The 26,420-nt window shown below is 35.3% G+C and overlaps 1 protein-coding gene across 28 annotated transcripts in view; it reads right to left on the bottom strand.

Moving 5' to 3' along the window:
- The window catches only part of cdc42bpab (CDC42 binding protein kinase alpha (DMPK-like) b), a 128,431-nt gene that overhangs the window by 24,978 nt on the left and 77,033 nt on the right, over positions 1-26,420 (bottom strand). For 7 of the 28 annotated variants that reach the window (XM_087297510.2, XM_087297513.2, XM_087297514.2 and 4 more), the window contains exons 6-22: positions 24,333-24,426; positions 24,041-24,241; positions 22,182-22,430; positions 21,978-22,057; positions 19,790-19,950; positions 19,592-19,714; positions 19,364-19,497; positions 16,694-16,936; positions 15,985-16,095; positions 13,769-14,019; positions 10,090-10,195; positions 7,720-7,844; positions 5,664-5,769; positions 5,423-5,571; positions 3,856-3,947; positions 2,936-3,012; positions 958-996 (exon numbers count right to left, since the gene is read on the bottom strand). In XM_087297510.2, the coding sequence (XP_087153636.1) occupies positions 958-996; positions 2,936-3,012; positions 3,856-3,947; positions 5,423-5,571; positions 5,664-5,769; positions 7,720-7,844; positions 10,090-10,195; positions 13,769-14,019; positions 15,985-16,095; positions 16,694-16,936; positions 19,364-19,497; positions 19,592-19,714; positions 19,790-19,950; positions 21,978-22,057; positions 22,182-22,430; positions 24,041-24,241; positions 24,333-24,426 (2,341 nt within the window). 28 annotated transcript variants of the gene reach the window in all.

Raw genomic sequence — 26,420 nt, 5'->3', positions numbered from 1 at the left:
AAGACAGGGCAAGACAAATCAGAAAACACACAGGCAGGGGAACAAACTGAAATAGATAGTTCTCGTAATCAATCCATGATAATCCTCCGGCTATGTGTGTAATCGCTGGCGATTTGGAACAGCTGTGTGTGAGGTGCATGACGGGACTTGTAGTTCGATAGTGTGTGTGTGTAGTCCATGTGATGTGTGTGTAGTTCAGCAGCAATCTACTATCCCTAGATAGCTGATAATTGTTACAATTATGTTGAAAACAGGTGTTTTTTAATATAGGTTTTGTTTGTAGAAACAGTGATGCATGATTAGCATTCTTTAAAAGAGTTTTAAAAAACAGAATTTATTTTTAAATAGAAATCCATTATAGCTTAAAATATGCTTAAGTTATTATCCAAATATAATATAGTCCTTTTGGAAAGAAAAATAAAATCTTACAAACTCCAAAAACGAAGAAAAGAGCTTGGACTTTGTACAATTCTAAGACTTAGAGACATACAGGTTTAGATCGACATTGGAGTGAGTAAATGATGAGAAAATTAATTTACAATAAACAACCTTAATATAGCTTATTTTGTATTTAGAATCTTTAAACATGAGCAAACGATGAAATTACCCTTTTATCCTTTCATAAATGTTCTTTTAAAATGTACCATAAAAGATCATGGTATGGAAAACAAACTACTACATTTAATTAACCAACCAACCCAGTTTCTCTGAAGTATACTAATATACAACACTTCAATCACATTTAGGGTATATATACATATGCATTTAAATAGATGAAAGAAGGCTCCCAAACACTTTTCAGATGCATTTAAGCTTTAAAGATCTCATGCAATACAGAAATCACCACAAATCAAAGCTGCCACCCATGCAGTTTGCAAAACATCCCATCACAACCACAGGAAAAAAAAATGCCAGTGCAATTTTTGTGTGACACGGGGAGGGGGAAGTGTCTCTTACACGTCTGGTTTTGCTTCCGGGACCAAAAGAGGGTGAGCGCTTCATGTGAAGAGAGAGAGAGAGAGAGAAGATGAGAGGAGAATCAGATTTGATGACCAATGTCAGCTGGATAGGATCAAGGTCTGGGACAGCAGGTAGGAGAACAGAGGGAAGGGAACAAGGGCATGTAAAAACACGTCTAATATGGGGTTGGATGTCTGGGCATAGTTTACACGCACAAAGGATTCGCTTCACATCAAAGAACTTCAAAACTCACTATCACAAGGATCAGACAAAGAAAAATAGTACACTGAACTATGTTGTCGGTAGAAACTTCAAATCAGTTTAATGCTAAGTCCAAAATTTAAATGTAGCAATAAAGAAAATCAGTGCAGTTTACCCAATTTATCTGCGCTGTTTTTATGCTAACTTTTATATCAAAACGACTTCAAAAAAACATGTCAAAGTGATTTGATATCAATTGACTACCTTTAACTGACATCTAACAATCTAAAAATCACCTAAAAACACCTAAAAATCAATTACAAGACTGTCCTGCAACACATTTCTGCTGTGTTTTTTGATGACAATGTTGGAAACAATGCATTTTTTATGTGCGTATAACACCATGTTATAACTACACGCGACAGGATACCGCAACATGATATAAAAGGTATCTTTTTCATGCTAAAAAGATTTTTTATCCTAACCATCTGTGATGGCAATGAGCGAAATTTGGACTTTAGAAATGTTTTCTATTTCTGCGATGAACAGCACAACAGTATATGCTACTATAACAAAGATCACCGCAGGTACAGATTATGTGCTTTATTCACTGTCAAATGCTCTTAAACTGAATTTGAACATCTTTTTACGTGACATTTATTGCCATACTACTAAAAGCAGAGGCAGATAGTTTACCTCAGATCTTGAAAACAAAATAACTAGTAGTGAAATTCAGAACTGTGATTCAGTGCAAACCAACAACATCAGTCACTAAGTAGCCTATTACTAGAGGTTTAATATGTATTATTTAGATTAAAAGCCTTTCGGGATTTTCATTGGGAGTGCTGTGGCTGGTATTTAAATGTTTCTGTTATTTCGTGTTGGTTTTGATGAAGCTAAATTACTTAAATATTGAATAAAATATTTTCACGTCACGGGCTATTCAACGTAACATTACAAAATAGTGAATTAAATTAGCAACTTGGAATTGAAGCTTTCCGATAAATAAAACTTTTTTTTATATTATGTTACTTTTTGTGTCGTTAATTAAATGTTTCCCAAGCCTATTCCTGCAGGCACACCAACAATACTAATATTTTATATTGTCTCCCTTATCTGACCTTTTAACGTTAGGATTTGGAGACTCTTATAATGTTCTGATGAGTTGATTCAGGAGTGTTTGATTAGGAAGAGGTTGAAAATGTGTACTGTTGGTGTGTTTTCAGGAACAGGGTTGGGAAACACTGCGTTATTTTGAATGTCTAATTTACGAAAAGATTTTGACATCGATTTGCATTTATTTATGTCAATTTGATGTTGTTTTGACATCAAAGCGCCCGTTGGAAAGTCACATTTTTTGCTATTAGCTTAGCAACATGTCAAATCAATTGCAAGTGAGTTGCATTGGTATGGTGATTTTTTTCCTTGAAGAGTTTCATTACTGGAGTATCTGGTTTTTGCTCATCTGCTTTTAAATGTCTAAAATCAAAGACACTTCTGCTATAACATGGCTGGAGAACTTACATCTTCCCAAAATTCAACTAAAGAAGATGAAGAGGAAGAAAATGAGTCCTGATGGACAACAGAATAAAGAAAGAAAAAAAATGACCATACACATTATGACAAAAATCTGAAACAAATAAAACAGATCAGGAGGCATCAGAATAATACAGAATATATGTCAAAAAATCATGAAGAAAAATTAGGAAAATAAAACAAGATTAAACCTCTATGCAGATGTGCTCATGAACAACACCTGGCATCTCAAACTTACATCAAACTGATCCAGTGCAGAAGTGGGCGCATTGAGGAAAGCCAAAAAGGAATTTTGGGAATCCTGGTGCTTCACGCCTACAAGTGAGATTTTTATAAAGAAAAGGCATAATTTTACCACCATATAGACAGCAATGCAATAACTGTGTATTAAGCAATGATAATAGTTGTGGGTAGTGTGAATATTTGATTATTACCTCAATATTGTTACTATTAACTGAAACAGTTTTGTTCATTGAAATAAAGTTTATGGCTAAAAATAAGGGTCAACTACGAGACATGATTTTGATATGTACATCAAATTCAATTTACAAAGGTAATTTTCTAATTAAAATTTTTTAAATGCCTATTACATACAAGAAAATATTCAGCATTCTATATTTATGTCAAAATTAGAGTTAGTATTTTTTTAAGCATTTAAAAAGTCGATGGTTTGTAGTGATTTGAAGGATTTTTTCAGGGTTGCACTGTGACAATGATATTTTATTATGTATGTATGATACTTTAATGGTACTTTAGTTGTAGGACATTTAAAATAATGATAAGCAGGTGAATAAGTTAAAAAGCCTTAAATACTTTGAGTGCCTTGGACATAGGAATTTTTGTATGTCCATAAAATTTATTTTGCTGTTAAAACATAAAAACATGATAACTGAATATTACAAAAAATGCTGGATCTGTTTTTGCAAATAAAGTTGTGTGTGTGTATATATACAGTATATATATAAAACATGATGCCTGAAATTGTTAGATAAGATTTGCAAAAACTCAGTCAATAAAAAGATTAAAGCTACAAATGGAAAAAAAGTATTATAACAATTACTTTCAAAATCAAATGAAAACTACAAGAAAAGAAACTAATTCAAAATATTAACAAAGCCTTTAAAAGCATATACATAAATAATTATGAGAGCTTTTCACCTCTCCTCAGCCTTAGCTCCTCTGTCTCCTTCCTCAGTCTCTCGATTTCTCCCAGCAGCTCCTGGTTTCTACTTTCGGATTCTTGCAATTTGCTGTACAGAAATAACAGACCGAAAACTGTGTCACCCTATTTAAGTTCACCTCATTCAAGACAAGAGTGTGAAGAAAATAAGCTACATTCAGCTAAGGGCCTGTGCAACAAACTATCCACATAATAAGTAAAAGAATTATCAAACCAAATTTCTAGTCTCAGTAGAAATGAGCACAACAGTGTTACAACAGGGTTTCTTTCTTTCTTTCTTTCTTTCTTTCTTTCTTTCTTTCTTTCTTTCTTTCTTTCTTTCTTTCCACAAGTGGAAATTTATCTTTGGTTTCACCACATAATTACATCAGCATTAATATCACATACATCACAAAAAAAGCAAGCAACACAAACATATTCAATATCATCGCATAAATCACATAAATAAGAAACAAAAACAAAACTCAATTAACTCTATTCATACTTGAAGGCCGGTATTTAAAATTCTAATGGCAGTTGGCACAAATGACATCTGACAAACATTTTTAATTTTTCAGATTGCCTAAAACATCTTTTTGATGGCAAAAGCTGAAATTTTAGATTTAAAGGATGGGAACAATCTTCAATAATGACATGAGCTTTCTGTTTATCTCTCATTATAGATGAATTTCATTTAGTTGTCTTTTTGCTTTACCTACAGTACAATAGCACTGGCAACAGTTTTTTCACAGTTTTTTGTTTAGAATTGTAGTATTGTAAAGTATTATTATGTTGTCTAACTGGCGAATGACATGATCTAGTGGGTCTTTGTCACGTTTAATGTGCAAGTTCTAGTAAATTGTTACTACTTAACACATTTTTAAAAATGAAAACAGTCCATATTATGCAATCATGTTAAAACTCACAACAGTTTCGACCAGATTCTTAAATACCATGTCCAAAATAACGTGGCTCACATCTTTTTAAATCTTGAAAAAAATCTTGTTCGCCTATCCAAACTCATCTTTATTTTGTATTTTCTATTGGATTTAAATCAGGTGATTCGCCCATTCTACAGCTTGATTTTCTTTCTCTGAAAGCATTTGAGAGTTTCCTTGGCTGTGTTTTGAATCATCGTCTTACTGAAATGTCCACCCTGGTTTCATCTTTTCATCCTGATTATGTAGATGTTGGACTGAAGCAGCTAGAATTCATTTACAATGACGAAGGGCAGAGGGTTGCTTAATAACTACTGAGAGATTTCAGCTGCTGTCTGGGCTTTACATGCCTTTCTACACCTCCCTTTCTTTATGTGTTCAATACTTTTTTTTCCCTGTGTCATTTAATTTTATTACACATAGCTTAATTTGTAAACTAACTAGATTTTTTTTCTTTTCACATATGTATTAATTTAATTGTTATCAACATCTGGTGAAAAGTCAACAGCACCTTTAGAAATACGTTTTCTGGAAAAAAAAATGTGTTAAATACTGATCTCCCTATAAATGTTCCTAAATATTTAAAACATCCCGCTGTGTCTGTGTGAAATTATCTGTGTGGTCTCACCATTCTGTGGCAATGTTGGTTGCTTTGACTTTGTTAAGCTCGTCTTGGATGGACTGTTTGGCTCTGATCTCAGTATCCAGCGCCGACTGCAGCTCCAGACGCGCAGACATGTCCAGCTTGGCGAAACGCCTCATCTTCCACGGCATGTCCTGACAAATCCCAAAAAAAGAGACCCAGCGCATCAGAAGATAAGAGTTTGCATGTGTTTCATCCTTATTGGCTGTGTGTTCACGTGTCTCACCGTTCCTCTGGCTCCCAAACTGGTGTTTCTGAGCCCTTCCAGCTCCTCTGTCATTTTGGTGGCCAGAGCTTGAAGGTAACCACGGGCATCCTTCTCATCGCTCACCCTGCACAGATTATCTTACTTTACTTTACCTTAAAATACACAATAAGAGATGTGCTGATATTCAGTGATACAATATGTTGTGATGATATTGTTATTGTAGGCAGTTTCGAGTGCAAGGCTGCACAATATTCAATTTCAGCAATAGTCACATCGCAGGATATCAATGTTGAGTCTGGATTATAACTTATCATTTGCATGTGTTTTTGAAGACTTTATGAGGATTTTAAAAGCATTCGGGCATAAGAAACTGTACCGTTTGTAACTTTAACGGCGATGAATATTACTAAATTGTTTTTATTTTTATTATTTAAATCCTGAACCTGAAAACTGTTAGACCCGGTCAATGATAAAACACTCTTTATTTTAATTGTATCTTTTTTGTTATTGTATTTATTTTTGCTTGTAAGTAGTTTTTTCGACTTTATGCAAAAGCTTTCCCCTAAGGAATCCTCCCAATCCATCTAAAATTATAACATATAGCGCAGAATAACAGAATATTGCAATGTTCAATTTTTCCAATATCATGCAGCCCAAGTTGAGTGTAATTAGTTACTAAGTTACTACTGTAGCTAGTATAATTCAATTATAGTAGTGCCTCCTTTTCCAAAAATACTTGGTATAACTTTTGTTGTGAATATGGTGACAGCTACCTGTATATTTGGAATTACCATTCAACATTATAATCCAAGCAAATCCCAGTCTGATGCTCGTGCTTTTTGTTGTCTTCTGACTAGAAGGCTAATTCTGTTTAAACCTTCAACATTTAAACACTGGATTAAAGATGTTTTGTATGACATACAATTAGAAAGACTTTGATGTTCTATGAAAGGGTCACAAAAGAGATTCTTTACTACTTGGCAACCTTTTTTAACTTTTCTGTTGACCAACTGAGCTGAATGTACATAGTTTTTTTGTTTGTTTGTTTTTTTGGTAAGTCTGACTGATATATGGGGTTTGCTTGATTATCTGTTTTCTTTTAGTTTTTCTGTTCTGTCTAAAAAGTTGAAAAGATGGGATTTTTTAAGTGAGAAAAATTAAATGACAATTTGAGGAGCAATTACATTTTATTTTTCAGAAATGAAATTAAAGTTACTATCAAAGTAGCTGCCTTAACTACTGTAAATAAATCCAACAGTTCTGTATATATCAGATCATCAGATCAGTTGTGTATACAGTATATCAGATATTTTGCAAAACTGTATCTTTTAATTAAAGTAGGTTACATTTGAACATGCTTAAGAAACAATGAACTGAAAAAATTAATTTAATATGTATAAAATGTGGTGTCTGTACTCTGAGAGATTTCATGTTTTGGTACAAATAGCTTTTCTTAAGTATTTTCCAATTAAGTTAATAAGGCCCTGTTAAACTCAAGTTAAAAAATTAGGCTGAATTTCTATTTTCTATGTGTTGAGATTTATACAGATTATAAGTGGTATAAGTCATGTAAATAAATAACTGATTAATTAAATTACTTTCAGACAAAGTAAATAGAAAAATCATTTAAATAAAATTTTAATGATGTAATTAGTAATTAATTACATTTCGAAGAAACTAACCCAACACAATTAAATTACTTTCAGTTAAGTAGTTAGAAAAGTAATTTTAATATAATTTTAATTATGTAATTAGTAATGAATTACTTTTTGAAGTAACTTAACCAACACTGACTGTATGCACTTGAATAGTTATTTATTATTTATCATCCACCTACAAACCATTTAAACTCTTATTTGACTTTGATGATTATTCTGAATGTAATGTTTTACAGTGATTTTATTTCTTTTAAAAAGGAGATATCAGTATTTTGAATAAAATTCTTGCAAATGTTAAGATTAGACACTGATAATCCAGTAATGACAGAAATCAGATATGGATAAAGGTCATGTTGTAGTGTTAGTGTGTGTGCAAGTGTAATGTTGCGTGGCTGCAGGCAGGGGGCTCCACTCACCACTGGATGATCTCTGTGATCTGGGCCTCCCAGTGGGCAACACTCTCCTTCTTATCAGCCAGTTCTCTCATCTCCTCCTCCAGCTGCCGGTGACTGCTGCTCAGCTGCTCGAACTGACCGTTCAACTGAAGACACGCAGACAGACCACAGATACAGAGTAAGGATGAGAGAATGTTGACAAATGGCGGTTATATGTGCTGTAGAACTGATACTGTTATATGAAACTAAATCAAACACACATTCATGTTTAGATATTTATTAGACAGTATACAAGTGTTTATTGTAATACGAGATATATAAGATTTTAGACCTAAACTTAAGAGGCAATTCATTTTTAATTATTGGTTTAGGGTTACTGAAGTTCAAAACTACTATGAAAAGCTAAATACTATGAATGCTAATAAGTACTAATAATGTTTTAAGGTTACTGAAGTTCAAAACTACTGTGCTAATAAGTACTTCAATTACTTAAACTATGTATACAAATAATAAAAACATAGTACAGGTTGTAATTGTTAGTGCATTTCACATAAAGGGTTAGTTCACACTTAAACTTGAAAGTAAATTATTTTTAAATACATATTTTTAAATATAATAAATGTCATTGAAAAAATTACTTAAAAATATATAATTATTAAAAACAATAAAACAATAAAAGCACATGAAAAAGAATTACCAACAAACTGAACACTTCGAATAAACTTAAAATGGGGCTGCACGGTGGTGCAGTGGGTAGCACGTTCACCTCCCAGCAAGGTCACTGGTTTAAGCCTCAGCTGGGTCAGTTGGCATTTCTGTGTGGAGTTTGCATGTTCTCCCAGTGTTGGCGTGGGCTTCCTCCGGGTGCTCCGGTCTCCCCCAAATTCCAAAGACATGCGGTACAGGTGAATTGGGTTAGCTAAATTATCCCTAGTATTTGTGTGTGAAGGGAAGTGTATAGGTGTTTCCCAATGATGGGTGGCAGCAGGAAGGGCATCCGCTGCATAAAACATATGCTGGATAAGTTGGCGATTCATTCCGCTGTGGCGATCCTAGATTAATAAAGGGACTAAGCCGAAAAGAAAATGAATGAATGAATAAATATCTGAGTTTGGTTGTCGACCGAAGGGGATCTTTAGCATTAATTTCTTGTTTGTTTGGGAAATCCACCACCCAACAACATTTTTTTCCGTTTATTATGCCTATGTTGTTTTCTTCTAGACTTGGGGCATAATAGTCTCATCAAAAAGAGAATATTTCTATCGCAGAAATGTAAGGCTCTGCCATCTTCCTTTCTGTCTGTTCCTGCAATCTCTCAATGTGTGCAGGATTCAATGTGACTATGATCTTTTAAATACAGCAGTTAACTTTTTAAAAGCTAATTAACTAAACTAAAAACTAACTCGCATTACTTTTTTTTTTTTAAGTAAACCAAATAGTTTTACTTAACTTTAAAAAGTAATGCGTTACTTTACTCTTTCCACACCCCTAAGACCTTTGCTCATCTTCAGATTATTAAGATATTAACTCTCGGATTTTATCTCAAATATCTTACTTTGTGTTCCAAAGAAAAATTAGGTTCTCAGGGGTTTGGAACAACATGAATATGGATTATTAATTAAATCATATTTGGTATTGGGCGAACAAATTATTTTAGTAAAAAAAATATACAAATAGCACATATTATTACAGATAAAAACATATTTATTTTATCATCTGATCGATTTGAAAAGTAACAGCACAGATTGTCATATAGCCCAAATCAACTCTGGTTATTACTGATTCTATCTTCGACAGGAAAGTGAAAGCTATACAAAAGACAGGAAGCAAACATAATACGTTACACCGAGTCTACACAAAACCTCTGCAGAGCTCTTTTATAGGAATGTGAATTTATTCAACCACCTCACATCCTGCTTCAATTCCTTCCAAATGCCATCGTTCTTGCTTATGTTTCTAAACCCCGTCCAATCTGGCATTTGACATGACAGCCCTGGCCTGCTCCGCTATTGTTTTAAACTGCCTTTTGTGTTTTGGGTTTCCAGGTATTTCTTTTTTTGCGGAATGAATAATGCTTAATATCCATGCCACCAAAAATAAGAAGTCCTTTAATATCTGATACGTCCAAACTTGCAGAATTATTTGACTGGCTTATTCCGATTTTACCCCGCGGTCCAAAGAAAACAGTGGCTGAGCCAAGAAGCAATTCAGTGTAAGTGTGTGCGGTTGCGATCTCTCTCTAGGAATGTCAGCGGATTTGGAGAAAGGGTGCCAGAGGGAAGGGGGAATTACAGAATAGGGGGGTTTGATGTATGCCTTTCGTGATGAGAGAGAGAGACGCATAATGAATATCATGAGCACATGTGTTGTTGAGGGCGATAGAGATCTTACCTTCTCCACTTCGGCACTCAGCTTCTTGTTTTCGTCTGTCAGATGGGCTTTTTCCCTCTCGTACTTCTGCTTGTACTCGCACACAAATTCTTCTCGCTCGACTTGACTGTTGAAAACACAATACCGTACAGGAGGTGTTTATGGTACACTCGCATTCCATTAGGTTATTTAATATAAAAAATTCAATGTACAGAAACTCTTTGGTGACTCAACAAAGCTGATGAAGGACTTCATATATCATGAGAATGAGCTCTCCACAAACCACAGTTTATTTTTTTTCAGTAAGTGGTGCATTAGGGATGTAAGATTTCCATGATCTGACAAAATTCAGACAGATTCAGATGAAAAAGTAGTGCTGTGTATGAGAATAATAAAATGAAAACGGACCAAATATGTCTGTATGTTTTGCATGTCTGTAAATAAGCATTGTTTTACTTTACATTGTGACACTACACACATGACGCTTGTGGTGTTTTTAGCTTCGAAAGTTGCTAAATATAAATAGATTCTAATTATTTGATTGTCATCTTAAGATTGCTAAAATATAAATTTTTTTTATATATTTTTCATCTGATTTCCATTTAGGCACCATATGCTTATCTATACCAGGGTTTGACAATGAAACTGAAACGCATCACATTTAGTGTTGGAGGATTTATGGCTAAATTTAACCAGTCCAATCTTCATTGATTTCACCAGTAAGAGCAGAGTGTGAAGGTTTAATTTGCAGAGTAATAGCACAGTTTTGCTTAACATATCTTCATTGTCTTTCTCATATCTGGGAGAGTTACGGTGTGGAGAAATCCCAATGAAGTGCAACACCCAGACTGTTGCATGCCCAGAGTGTAGCATGAGGGTGGATCAGTGATGGTTTGGGCTGCAATATCATCGCTTTACCTAGACTCAATACTTGAGCTAGATGGGCGTGCCACTGCCAAGGACTACCGAACCATTCTGGAGGACCACGTGTACCCAATGGTTCAAACATTGTATCCTGAAGGTGATGCTGTGTATCGGAATGCAAAATTACGCAGAGCAAGACCGGTGACGGAGTGGTTTGATGAACATTAATCTGAGGTTGAAATGAAACATCTTCCATGGCCTGCACAGTCATCCGATGTAAATATTATTGAGCCACTTTGGGGTGTTTTGGAGGAGTGATTCAGGCCACTATTCTGCCAGAAGAATGACTTAAAATATATAAGTCTCAGCAGTGGAGGCTGGAAGCTGGCCTCAGCGAAGACTCGTCTGTCCCTGGAGCGTCACTGGAATCAGTCTCATGCTCTCCAGTCCCCTATGACCAACAGCGCAGCAGCAGCTCAGGATACGGCCTGGCTTCTAATGCACGTAACTCCTCTTTGCCACTTATTTAAAATGTAAACGTTGATAAAAGATCTCATCTCTAAAGGAGGAATTTGCCATTTGTTCACCACTTGCTTCAAAAAGTGTTTAGCAGCTGCATCAGCTTGCTCATTTCCTGAAAGCCCAACATGTCCTGGAACCCAGCAAAAAAATTATATGATAAACTGGCTTTGTAGATGGCGAACTTTGGTTGAATTACTACCAATACTGTCACTTGGAGACATGATTTGCAGTCTGTAAAAATAATAGAGTTCTTTTGTTGGACATTTTCTATATATTCCAATGCTAAAAGTAAAGCACAGGTTTCAGCTGTGAATATGGAGCATTCTTTAGGCAGACTGATTCCATAACGTGGTTGTCCAGTCATCAATGCTGCTGCTACGCCATTTTCCACCATTGAACCATCTGTAAATATTGGTGAATGTAGAGAATATTGGTTTCTAATATCCAGATATTGTCGTCTATATACATTGGGATGAGTTGCTCCTTTCTTCCGATGTCCTTAATCCATATTGATTATGGGCTTCTTTAAATTCCAATGAGGTAGGGAGCTGAAGTTTGATTTAAAATGTCCAGGTTTAGGTAAAAATTGTATAAATGTGGATTAATACGCAAACCAAATGGTCTGATGGTTTTTGCAGGAAAGGTAAAGATTAATAATAAGTTAAAAATATGGTAAAATACCATGCAGGTTTTAGGTAATGTTCCGAAAAGTAATTAGCATTTTTTACACCCCCAAAAAGAAAACATATAAACGAAACAAATGGCAGAACTACTACATTATTCTCACACAGGACCGTTTGAAAGCAGTCACCTGGGGCCTCATGTACGAAGACTTGCGTGGAAATCTTACTAAAACATTGCGTACGCACAAAGCTGTAAATGTGCGTACGCAGAAAAAAATTCAGATGTGTGAAACACTGCGTATGCCAAATCTCACGCATATTCTTTTGTACATCCGAATGAACGTGAAACTGAGCGCAACATGCACGAGCGCAAAACCCCTCCCTGCCTCCTCCCCCGTATGAATATGCTAATGACTATGCTAATGGAAAAACCCAACGAAAAAGCAATGGCAAAAGCAAGCAAAAAGAGAAACTTTGAACAGAATGTGAATTGGAGGTGCTCCTTTCGGAGGTAGACCGGAGAAAAGCGGTGTTATTTGCAAGTTTGTTCTCCGGAATTAACAATAAAAGAAAAAAAAATAGAGTGGGAGAGTTTAGCTGACGCGGTTAACACAGTTGGTTCTGAACATCGCACTGAGTGCATTAAAAAAAATAAATAGTCTGGTTTATATCTGTAAAATGTTGCAGCACTCTTAACAGTTTCAGTGGCACGCTCATAAGACGCATATGGTCATGTTTTGACACGTTCGAGCATGAACTCGGCTCGAATCCAGCGTCTGATGAACTCTTTCTTCTTTTTTTCCCCCGCTACATATCAGATTTTGCCTACTATTTATTACGAGAAAGACAAGTAGGAATCATCAATAAGTTTGTGCATCATATTTTATTTGCACATTTATTGAATGGAAATGTTTCTGATTCACGAATGCAAATTCATCTTCAGATGGTGCCTTTATAGCAATGTGCGTGCAGTAGATAGCTCAGATTACATTGGGAAAACAGGCGACCGCTGCAAATTGTGCTTTAATGTTTAGCTGCTCAACTGTATGGTATGGAAACCTTATAAACCTGCTAGATGAACCCGTCTCATACAGCTGCGATTGCAAGGCTCAGACACTTTGTAGAGAGAAATTTAACACAACTGCCTCTAGGAGTCGCCAATGGAAATAAAAAAGACACACACAAAAAATGTGCGTACGCCTGCCAGAAAGCTGCCGTGAAGCTGCGCACATTCCCACGTTCAGTTCATTGTTAGTAAATCCAAACGTGAGCGATTCTGAGCGTGAAACCTGGCGTACGCAAAGTTTTTGTGCGTACGCAGCGTTGATACATGAGGCCCCAGGTACTGAACACCAGTGTGGAAGAAAAACTAGACTAGACTCTTTATGCTTTTAAAAATTGGATTAACTTGGTACTGAAGGCCCGACAACAATTTTGACAACACGATATTCAATACATGGAATTTAAAATGTATGCCTTTAAATGTCATATAAATACAAACTGTGGTTCGTCAGACTGGCCCTTCTTTTCTAAGTTGGCAGCATACAAGATGAGCTGTAAATGTCTTCTCATGCAAACACAGACTATGCCAAGCTGCACAATTACCTGATAAATAACTAAAAGATAAAGGGAAATGGAAATGTACTTCACACAGATATCTGCTCATGAATAGCCACACACACATACTGTACCTTTCTCTGCGAGTTTTCTCCAGTTTGTCTTTAAGCACGAGTATCTCTTTCTGATGTGTGAGGTGTTGACCCTCGGCATCCCGTAGCTCTTTTTGGAGGTTCTTCATCTCACTGCTGTGGAGCGTCTCTCTGCGACACATCTCCTCCTCGTACTGTACGCTCTTCTTCTCCAGTTCAGCCCGAACGCGCATCAGCTCCTGCTGCTGGTCTGAGCTTGCAGCTCCGTTAGGAGGCCCAGTCTGCTTCAACTGCTGCAAGACCACCAAGACACACAGCCGTGAGTGTAAAGTAAAATACATTATCAAAGCCACTGTAAATCGGAAGTTGCTGCTGACTATTTTAGTGTGAAAAGCATTTTAAAGTAAAAGAGAATATTGAGTAGGGGGTGGGCTTTTATTTTGCAGTCCTCCATTCATCTTTCACTGACAGCAAACTAACGGTTTCACCTAAGCATAATTCACCCAAGCCGTCAAACTCAGAGAAAGATGTCATCTCTGATGTTTTGACATTAAAATAGTAGTTCAACAAAACAACTTTCTCTCAATTCACATTTAAAACTTTAAAGCAGTTGAAATATAAAATTATTCGTGATAATTATCCATATGGACTGATATGAAAAATCTTGTCTTGATCATTTTGCCAGTCCTACTCTAAAGACAACAAGACAAAATTTGATACTGGATTATTAAAATATATTGGATGCTGGATTTTTAGACTATATTGGATCTAATAGTAATGTCGCTCAACCACACAAGTCTGAGAAAGGCCCCATTTTTTATTAGTTTTAGTTTTAGTTTATGTTTTAGAACATCAACGATTCATATCCACATATAGGGTCCTATCATACACCCGCACAATAAGGTGCAAGACATGTTTGGCAAGATTTGTTGCTATTTTCAGACAAGTGCAACCCTAATTTTGATGTTTTGCACCTCTTAGTTTAAATAGCAAATCCATTTGTTCCATATTGTGGACTCAAGGGTGTGCTGGTCTAAAATAGGGTTGTGTTAAGACACATCATTGGCATGTTGCTATTTTGAAGAACTGAAATAGATTGCACCATTGACCATCTAAAATCAGGTCTAAAGCCTAGCATAGAGCGTGTTAGTTATGCGCTTATGCGGGTCAGCTAACACATTGCTTAATATAAACAGGATGTACAGCAATACACAAATATCTTTACAAATGAAAAAAAATTCTTATTTTCTACAAAATATAAAAACCACTGCCTGTATGCCTCTGGGTTTTTTCAGTTTATTCATGACCATTTGCCTTTGTATAATGTTCTTATTATTAGCAGTATTATTTATCAGTTGCATATTTATATTAGTTTTAATAAAAACAAGATTAGATTCCTCCACCTGTCGGGTTATACATCACCATATGGGGAATAAGAATAGGATGAGTGTTTGGATATAACTTGTTTATTGATCACATTTTGTTTTTATTGTTTTTTTTATTTGTTTGCTGGAAATTAGAATTTAATTTAAAAATAACTTTGAAATTAATATTTGCACTTAATAAATAACATCAAATATGTGGCCTAATGGATGTCTTCAGTGGATTGCGTACAACACCGTTTCTTTATCCACTAAAGTAAAGGAGTAAAAAGTAAAAGTAAAATGAAAGAAAAAGTAAAAAGGTTGAATGAAGGAGGCTTATTCTTTATCCTTGCACTGCAGATGGTTTTTTCTTTTCTCGATAGTGAAGCATACAGTTTTACCACTAACAAAGTCATGTAAATAGCAAATGCACTATGGCGTCACACAACTGCCTCTTAACGGGAATAACTCATTAAGAAAATAAGCACAGCCCTGGTAGACCATGCGCCTGGGCACAGAGCGTAATATTCCATCCTTAAAATAGCAAAAGTGGATTCGTACATGCTCTTGACTTTGCACCTAGATCGTTAAAATAGAGCCCATAGTGTTTCATCTAGTGTGAAAAGATCTCTGGTTACACTATATAGCAAAAAACATTTATCACAGTCAAAAACTCTGGGGTACTGTGGATGGAAAGTATAACCATAGGAAAAGATATGCATTCTAAAACTAAAATGCATTAGTGCAAAAGAGGCCTGTTTTGATTAAATGGTCACTATTGCTTTGACAATTCTTACAGGTAGTTTACTATGTACTGAGTATTTTAAGTTAAATCATAGCAGCATACATCTATGAGGATGTACAAGATAAACAAAAAAGGCTGCACTGTGTCACCTTCATGCCCTCGAGCTCCTCCTCTAGTTGTTTGCTGTACTGTTCTGTTCTTTCTCGAACCTTTCTCTCCTTCTGAGCTTCTGCTGCATGTTCCTCAGCCTGGGCCTCTAACTAAGTAAAAAAACACCACAAAAATTCAAAATGCAGCCACAAACACGACACGATTGCAGGGGCAGAGCATCAAAATTAAATCTATTTTGGCTTGGCTTATATGACGATTTCAGACATTTCAAACGATTTCCAGTGTGCTTCACATTTTTAAAACTTATATTTAATCATTTAGCAGATGCTTTTATCTAAAGCGACATAGTGAGGATAAAAGAAGCACTTCAAATCCTCAGAGATTTGCAGTATATAAATGCCAAGACAAGTCCAATTTATTATTATTATTTGTTTATTTATTTATATATGTGTTTATTTATCAACATTTTGTAATAATTTATTTTTCTTTAAGCATACAGAGAAGAGAGTGTGTCCTACAGGTGGTTTGTCAGGCCCACTCAGATGTAATAGAGCACACTGAGAATCGCACAATGTTTTCCAAGAAGTATGGGGAGCTTAAAAAGGGTCTGGTGCCATTTGGGAGGAAAAGAGTGTTCTATCTACAGGTGGTTTGTCAAGCAGACTCACCTGCGAGAAGCACACTAAGAATTGGAAGATTTTTTTTAGAAGCATAGAGTAGTGTGGCTGGAGTTAATGCATGATGTACCTCTTTGCGCATTCTCTCGGCTTTGCGTATCTCTAGCCGTAGAGCCTCTAGTTTCTGCGACACTCCTTCCATCTCCTCCTCCTTGTCTTTGAACTGTCGGCTGAGGCGCTGCTTTTGTGAGCGAACATCGCTCAGCTGTTCATTCAGCTCAGCGAACTCCTTTATGGCCATCTTTTTTTGACTGTGAGCATCCTTTAGCTCCTTCCCCTGAGCCTTCACCTTCTCTGCCAAACCCAGCAGCTCCTTCACAGATTTTTAACAGAAGCAATGTTAATGGAACTCATTGCAAATACTCACCAGTTACAGAGTAATCTGTTGAACAACGAGGTAAAAACTGAAAGTCAGCTCAGGTCACTGTGACTATTTGGCTTGTTTAGTTATTATGCTTTTACACTAGGGTCGACTGCATGGTGTGACCCCCAATTTGATTGATTTGATTGATTCAAACTGGGGTTTTTGTTTCCTGATTCATTTCCGATGAATGCGAGTGGAAATGAGATCCAAATTTTCTCTCTGCTTGCAGCGTGTAAGTCACGCTTGTCAGGAAAGCACATAAACACATAAATTTACATTTGGACTAATTCATGCCATTGGTAGTGTCTCCATGATTTTATTTTAAATGTGTTCACATCAAAAATTATAATAACCCAGGTATGCATCTGAGTTTAGAATAGAGTATATGCATTGTACAAACAAGCCAAACTCTGACATCAAACAAACCTATATACAGACAAGAAGTTTTATGGCCCCTTTCCACTGAGTGATATGGTACGGTTCGGTATGCTTTTATGGCCATTTCCACTGTCAAAAGATACATACAAGTGAACCGTACCGTACCACTTTTTGGGTACCCTTTGCAAAGGGTACCTAGCACATAAAAAAGGGTACCAAAAAGCAGAGCGAGGCGTGGTTCACTATTGGTTTACAGAGCATTACTGCATACACAAGCAGGAGAATGAAAATAAAGGAAGTGCCATGTTTTAAATACACAGCCAAGACATTACTTACACCTTTATAATATATACATATAATAACGAGCCATGGTTGACCTGAGCTCAAACAAACCTTGTCGTCATCTTCATGAACAGCCACCAAGCCAAAAACAACAAAATCTGCCGTGTCCTGTTTTTGTTTTTATGGGGCCGTCTAAAAGTACGATAAGTTTCACTTTCTCCAGAGAAATCATGATATTTGTGTGATATATGTCTATATTTGACATAACAAACTTGTTGAGTTCATGATAGTAGCATGCACTTGATTATTGAAGTACTTCTGACATCTGATCCATTCAGAAACGGACAAGCGCGAGAGTGAAGCGCGAAAAAACAAAGAAGACCGAAAAAAACAAAGGAGCAAATTATTCCTTTGAGCAACCTAAAACATGACCAAAATGCCATGTTTAATTACTTTCATCACCTTTTGGACTATTATGAACTTGCAATGACAGAATTCATTTCTAACAAGAGGTTACATGTGCTGGTGAATATTAAAGATACAGATGAGAGGTTTGCACTGACTTGGCTACATATTGCGTGTTGTTTTTGAACCCAGATAAGAATTAAATGTGTGTGTGCTGTGTGTAGTTTTTCTGTAATTGGTAACATATCGGAGAGCGTAAGGGTCTGTATGTGTTCATACATGTTGCATTTATTTATTTACTTTATATAATTGCAGACATTACAGTATTCATTGATCTGCAGTTATAATCAATTTATGTTTATAGAAAGGTTAGTAATGAACATTTCTACACAAGTATTTTTGTGTTTAAAGCATCTGTTTTGTGAGAAGTGCTTCTCAAATGATATGTAAACAACCCATACAGCTTTACTTAGAGCGAGATATCCTCGAGCGAAAATGACGTCGACTGAAACTTTCTGTTGTACACCATGCCATTGGTACCCTTTTGGCAGTGGAAATGCAAGACTGATAAAGGTGACCCGTACCGTACCATAATGTACCAGTCAGTGGAATCCGGCCATTACTGTGAAAGACCATTAAAAGAGGCTTAATATTTAGCAGTTTAACAGCACTAATATTAAATGTAGAGGTATATACAACAGATTTTATATGTGTGTGTATAATAGATTCTTGGACAAGAACAATTATATGACGAGACTTGATTTAATAAATAAATTGTTGTATTGTTAGATCTGAAAATACAGCACTGACCACCTTTAAGGCCTCATTATTTACCATCACCCAGTTTCTTCATAGGTGAACACAGAACTAGATATTCTGAATAATGCTGGGGGAAAAAAATCAGCTACTGACATCCATAGTAGGAACAAAAACATACTATGGAAGTCGATGGCTGCTTTTTTCCCCCAACATTCTTCAGTATATCCTCTGATATGTTCAACATGAGAAAGAAACTCAAACCAGTTTGGAACAGGCGAAGAATGAGTAAATGATGGTGGAATTTTTATATTTGGATGAACAATCCCCTTAAATGTGTTGCCTGGTTTCCCAATCTAGCTAAACACTTGTTTAAGTGGTTTTAGAGAAGTTTCTGTCTGTTTTTTTAAAAGGTCGACTACCTAAACTTTGGCTTGGCCAGGCTTGAAAATCAGCTAGACCAGTTTAAACCATATACCAAGTAAATATTTCCCAAATATTTTGACCTGAATGATAATACCACAGACTATTGAAGTTAGCTACCAGAACAGATACCTTGTGCAGATCATCTTTCTCTTGTGTGACACTCTTCAGCTGTTTCTCTAAGTTCCTGACGACCTTGGACGAGTCTTCCAGGTCTCTTCTAGCTGTGCTGGCGTTCTCCAACTGCTGCTCCATCTGACCAGAGTCTGACATGACAAAAATGTCACCACAATCAAAGAGTAATCAATGGAGTACAATAAAGAAGCTTGACTGCACTTCAATCTAGTTTCGAGCTCTTACCTGCTATTTGTTTCTTCAGGATGTCGATCTCACTCTTTAAACTCCTTATCTCTACCTCTTTATTAGCATTCACTGGGGCGTCTGACTCAGGGTACTGCAGTGCTTGCACCGTTTGCGTAGACTCTATAGGGACAAAAAAGTGTTTCAGAGACGCGGAAAAAATGATGTGATTTAGTGTGGATGTGTTGGTGTCCTCACCCTGTAGTTTACGGGTAAGTTCGGTTTTCTCCTGCTCTAAACGTCGAATTCTCCTCTCATAGGCTTCAGAGGCCAGGCTCTCCTCCAGGCTACGCTGAACATGAGCATCAACCTGTGCAGGTCCGACCGATTCCCGCAAACACCCTCGATCTGACAGGGTGCTTCACAATAATGCATAAATACATTAATGCTATACAATATAATACAATAATATTAATCATAGTAATATTATTAATTAGGCAAAATAAACTACCATACAAGACATTTCAGATTGGTTCCTTTTATTTGATCAGAGTTTACAGCAAAAACAGTATTATTGTGAAAAATTATTAGTGGTGTAAAACAACAAATTACAAATACTCGAATGACTGTAATTTGAGTAGTTTTTCTCAGGAATTGTATTCAACTAAGTAGTTTTAAAATGTGTATTTTTACTTTCCCTTGAGTATATTTTTAGTACAGTATCGGTACTTTTACTCCACTATTTTCCCTCAATCTACAGTCACTACTTTATTTCTTTCTTGTCTATGGTGCTTGGCTGACTGCTTGAAAAATCAGTCCTGCAATTCTCGTTCAATCAAATCCCACATCCTGTAGAAAGTTAATCGCATCATAATGAACAACCTCAAGACATTGGCGCTTTATAAATGCAGCAAACCATTTGGAATCATTAAAACAATGTCTAAGAAGATGTTCAAAATCTTTACACGCAATCTCACTGATGAGAAAATAAAGGATGTCGACTGTATGATGATTAAAATCACCCAACAACCCTTAACAATCAATAAATAGAATGAAGAATGGAAGAAAGGGAAGATTAAAGGAAGGGCTGAAGAAGGAATAGAAGAAAGGACAGAACGAAGGACTAAATGAATGAAAAAAAGGATTCAAGGTAGGACTAAACAAACTAAGGAAGGAAGGAAGGAACAAACGAATAAACAGATTAATGAATTAACAAAGGACCCAATGAAGGAAGAACCAAAATATGAATAAACGAATGAATGAGCAAACAAATGAAGGGAGCATTAAAGGAAGGACCAAATGAATGAAAGAAGTATTCAAGGAAGGAATGGAGAAACGAACGAATGAATAAATGAATGAACAAAGGACCTAATATATAATATATATAAACATATATATATATATATATATATATATATATATATATATATATATATATATATATATATATATATATATATATATATATATATATAATATAATAAATATAAACAAACGAACGAATGAATGAGCGAACGAATAAAGGAAGGAACAAATGAATGAAGGAACAAACAAAGAAATTAATAAAGGGAGGACAGAATATACAAACAATGGAAGGAAGGTTGGAAGGAAAAAACAAATATAGGAAGATCACTAAATGCACTGCAGAATGTAACTTTTACCCATCCCTGCACAAACTGCATGTAAACACATGAGTATTACAGTGTAATACTCACTACTTACTACTTTTGAGTACTTTTAAAAGGGCTAATTTTTACTATATTTACTATAACAGATACTTTTACTCTACTTGCACTACATTTTTAGCCAAGTAATGGTACTTTTTCTTGAGCATGATTTTCAGTACCCTTAATAATATTATTGCCATTCAAAATAACTGTTTTCTATTTTAGTTAATGCTGGGAAAAAATCGTGATTAATTGCATCCAAAATAAAAGTTTGGACATAATTTTTGTTTGTGTACTGTGTATAGTTACTATGGATTCATAAAGAAACACAGGCATGCATATATTTTGGAAATCCTTTATTTATATTTAGATATAAAATAAATGTGTATATGATACAAATTATATATATAAATGTTTCAAAACAAACTTTTATTTTGTATGCGATTAATCACGATTATTCTTTTACATTGTAAATTTGGATTTATTCCTGTTATTTAAAACAGAATATTCAGCATCACTGCTTCAGTCACATGACCTTTACGTGATCATTATATTATACTGATTTCAAATGGCATGTCTTATATCATCAATGTTGATAACAGTTGCTGAAAAATGTCAGTGTTCTTTAGTGAACTCAAAAGTACAAAAAACTCCATTTTGATTAAATAATGTATTCTTGTTGAGTAACAATATTAAATTATTTCCAAAAAAAAACCCACTCAAATATGAAGTAGTGTGCATTCTTAAATGCATGATGAATAAAGAGTCATCTGACTCACCATTTACTCGTGTAAGTGAAGCCTACGAATGGGAGGTGGTGTCCAGAAAATGCTGTGTGTGAAGGTGGAGGCAGCGTCTCCTAAAATATTTCAGAAAAACATTACGTGAAAACCATCAATTTCTATATATAAAAGAGGAAACGCATTTCTGCAAAATCAACACACAAAAGACTTAAACAAATATTTAAAAAAAAAGAATCATACACAGTTTTTGAGGCAGTCGTCATCCACATCAAAGTTGGAGGTGTCAGTGGGACTGCTGACTTCAGGGATGTAGGGTGCTTCGCATGTGCGGATGTTGTCCCAGTCGATGCCTGTGAAAAAGGGGTGCTGCTTAAAGTCTTCGATACCGTTCTGGCCCAGCCGGTGTTCTCTGCTGCAGATCAGCCGCCGAACAAGATCTTTAGCATCCTCGGACACATCAGTCACCTGAAGTGGGAACTGGAAGCGCTCCTGAAAATGAAAGAGTTCAAATATACTTTAGGAGTGCACAGTGAAGCTCAATCAGACATCACTCAGTATTCTAATTAAGGACCCGATATACTCACAGCGTAGTTAAAATTCACTCTTCATTCAGTGGTAAAAAATAAAAAGATTTATACTGTTAGCAAATACTGCACTTCAATACTGCGACTACAATAGAAATACTCCACGTCTTAATTCAATTTCTGTTTTGTTTGATTAAGACTTTAGTCGGGTTAAGGTCATCAAAAATCGCTGTTTACATGGCAGACCCCTAATCAGAGCGTTGTTTTAATCGTATTAAAATCAGAGTATTGGTGTCCATGTAAACATACTCAGTATGACAAAAGAAAACATGCAACCAAAATTACAGTCTTCAAAACACAGCAGTTAAGAAAGCAATGAGGATCAGTAAAAGCAATGTAGATAATAGGAAGAAAAACAATCAAGTCATGTCATGTTTATTTATATTTAGACTTTACAGTTTTAATCCTGAAAATAATGCTCAATGTTGCTTTCAATCAGAATTACACGTCGTTATAAAGCAGCTTTTCTGTGTTCATGTTTTTACTTGTAGATGCTTGACCTCAATGGACTGAACAGAGGAAGTGAACCTAAGAATATTTCCAAGTCAAAAAAGACAGAGCCGCAGGGCCACATCTACTCTGGTGTTTACCAACTCTTCTGGAAAGTTAACTTTGGCATGCTGGATTAACTGCAAACTAAGTTTAGGTTTTGTCTGATTGGTTAAAATGACTGCACGCCACTTCATTCTTTAATTTAGCTTGAAGTATATCGGGGCCTCTACAGTGGTTTAAGATGTGCTCGGTTAAGCTCCACACAAAATTAAATAAACTTTGATGAAAAGGTGTTTTTTTTTACCTCATCGTTAGGTTGAGACGACTAATCCAGAATAAAATAGTGAAGGAAAGACAAAAAGAATTTGTAATTCAAACCCATGCTTGATTTTTGGGGTTTTATACTAAATACAAGACACAAACTATTACACTGGTGAACTAAAAAAGAAAGAATGAATTACCAAGATATCAAGGGGATAATTCATCAAACAATAATTTAATCACCCTCAAGTGGTTCCAAACCTCTTTCGTCTGCTGAATACAACAGAAGATATTTTGAAGAATGTTAGAAGCTGGTAGCCATATAAAATCATTAGTAAGTCCATGCTTAGAATGTTCAACATTCTTTAAAATATCTTCTGTATTCAACAGACTTAAACAGGTTTTGAGTAAATAATGACAGAATGTTCATGTTTTGGGTGAACTATCTCTATTAGTTACTCTACTGCAAACAGGGTACCTCCGCAATTAAAGGTGAAGTGTGTCATTTTTGCAACAGTAGCATCACAAAAGTTTATTAAAAAATGAATTTTCTAATTAGCATTTGATGTTTTGACAGCAACACAGTATTTCTATACTATTCAAAGGAATTCACAATTGATTGGCTCACTTACAGTATAATTTAGTCAAAATGAAGGCCATGTTTTACTGCATGTGTTGCAAAATGACAAACATCACCTTTAACTTCACACTGGAAAAAGCATGTGGCAAAGAAACACATGTGGGCATTTGATGCAAACTAACCTTATGGTTCATGATCTTTCCATACGTCTCCACCAGAGATTCAGCATAAAAAGGCGTCTCTCCATACAGCATCTCATACATGCAGACCCCCAGAGACCACCAGTCACACTCGGGCCCGTACTTTCCCTTCCCGTCCTCCATAGCCTGCAGGATCTCTGGTGAGATGTAGTCCGGGGTCCCAACTGCTACAGAGGACTGGACCTAAGAGAAAACAGGAGCAAGAAGACGAGAAGATACACTACAGAAAAATAATCATGTGCAGGACAACTTTAGCATTGGAGATTAAACTCACTGTCCCGTCTTCCATGAGTTTGAGGCAGGAGCCAAAGTCAGCCAGCCGGATGTGACCATTCATGTCCATCAGGATATTGTCTGGTTTGATATCTCTACATATACACAAAACACAATCACAAACATTTTTTATAACCAAAACAGAACCTTAACAAAACAGTGTTGCATAGTATTCCATGGAAATATAACAATATATAAATAAATAATTCAGAGCAATTTTATATAAAAACTTTTCATTAAAATTTAAGAAAATATTGCAATAAATATGACTAAATGTTTAAAATGTTTGTTTATAGTGTGATTTATATATATATATATATATATATATATATATATATATATATATATATATATATATATATATGAGAATTTAAAACATTATTAAACATTTCAAACATTTAGTTATATTCTTTTAATAGCAAAATTTGTATAAATATAAAATAGCATTTATTAAATAACATTAATATTAATTTTACTATATGTAAAACTTTGAATCTATATAATTGTATATAAATTGTTGGATTGTATTTAAATATTTTAGCTACCTATATAAATATATTTGCATATAAAACAAATAATAAAATTAATAAATAAAAAATAATAATAAAAAAAATAATAATAATAAAATAAAAATAAATAAATAAAAAATAATAAAATAAAATTATAATAATATCATCAACTGTCTTCATTTATTGTTCAAATAAAAGAACTTGTGCCAAGACATTTCTAAAATGTCTGGAATTCATACGCCGTTCATAAGTCGTTTAAGACATCTGAATTTAACTATATCAATAAATCAAACTGTTTTCTGCCTGGCACAAGTACAGTGTTGGTCGTTGTAAAAGAAATAAGTTAAACTTTGAAGGAAGGTACGCACGCATGCACGCAAACACACACACACACACACACACACACACACACAAATCTCACTGAAACAGACAGAGGATTTACCTGCGTCAGCACATCATTAATCACAACAGCTTATAAACCCTTAAACTCAGTGCTACAGCTCAGACGTTTTGGTTGTACTTCACAGTCAACGTCTGTAATAAGAAACTACAAGCTCATACAATGTGCGTGTGTTTGTGTATGTGTGATCTTCAATCTTTTGCAGAGTGTTAGTTCAGTGAGTGAAGAGAGTAGTGCAAAACACACAGATTTTTTGGTTGATTAATTATTGTCTGCAAGATATGAAGATGTGTGCGTGTGTTAGGTGAGAGGCAGGCAGTCGCCCCCTTGCTGTCTCACAGCTGAACAGTGGCCCAAAATGAAGCATGTATCAAGACTTTGACACAGAGAGGTCTGTCTGAGGCACTCAGTGGGTGGTGGAACTCAGTTCATAATGACTTGACCTTGTCCTCACTGAATAATAAAACGTCCATTGCTGTCTAAACTGCACTATAGATAATACACTGCTGTGTTGTTGTTGCTTTTTGTCAGTAATTCAGTTAATATTATTAAATTTAATCCAATTTCTATTCTCAGCTTCAACAATTCGCAAAGAGCGCAGCAACTAAAAATCTAGGGTAGTAAAAGGGTTTTAATTTGTTTTATATAAATACGATTTTCAGTCATTTGAATCATTTCACTGTACTTTTGTATTATATATTAACAAATATATTTGAACACAAATACCTAAGTTTACATTTTAAAACTAAATATTGATAAAAATATATCACATTTTTCAACAATCAAGCCCAATGCACAAAAACTCTTTCCGCAACCATGATCCGTGACCAATCCCCTCCTCCTGCTGAATCTGTCACTAAGGTCTGCTTTGTACCGCTTTTGCTTTCTAAGAGGGTCTAGGCTTGATTGGGCCATTCTCACCGTCACGGTCTTGTGCCACAGCTCAAACAGCAGAGAGCAGAAGCCGACATGCTAAACCAATTAACAAAGTCGAGACGCTCTGAGCCAAACAAATATGCTCCACAGAGTCCATAGATGAACACTATGAGCTAACAAGGTTTGACTACATACTGTTAAACATGGAAATATTCATAACAGATCAACTTTAAAGATTTTTAGATTAAATTAGTGAATAAATGAACTATGCTGTTAGAGATAATAGTAGCTACACAAACATATT

This window comes from Danio rerio, chromosome 20 (assembly GCF_052040795.2).
Source record: "Danio rerio strain M-AB ecotype USA chromosome 20, GRCz13ab, whole genome shotgun sequence".
Lineage (NCBI taxonomy): Eukaryota > Metazoa > Chordata > Actinopteri > Cypriniformes > Danionidae > Danio > Danio rerio.
The sequence above is the reverse complement of the archived record's forward strand: the minus strand, read 5'-3'. Positions and strand labels throughout refer to the sequence as shown.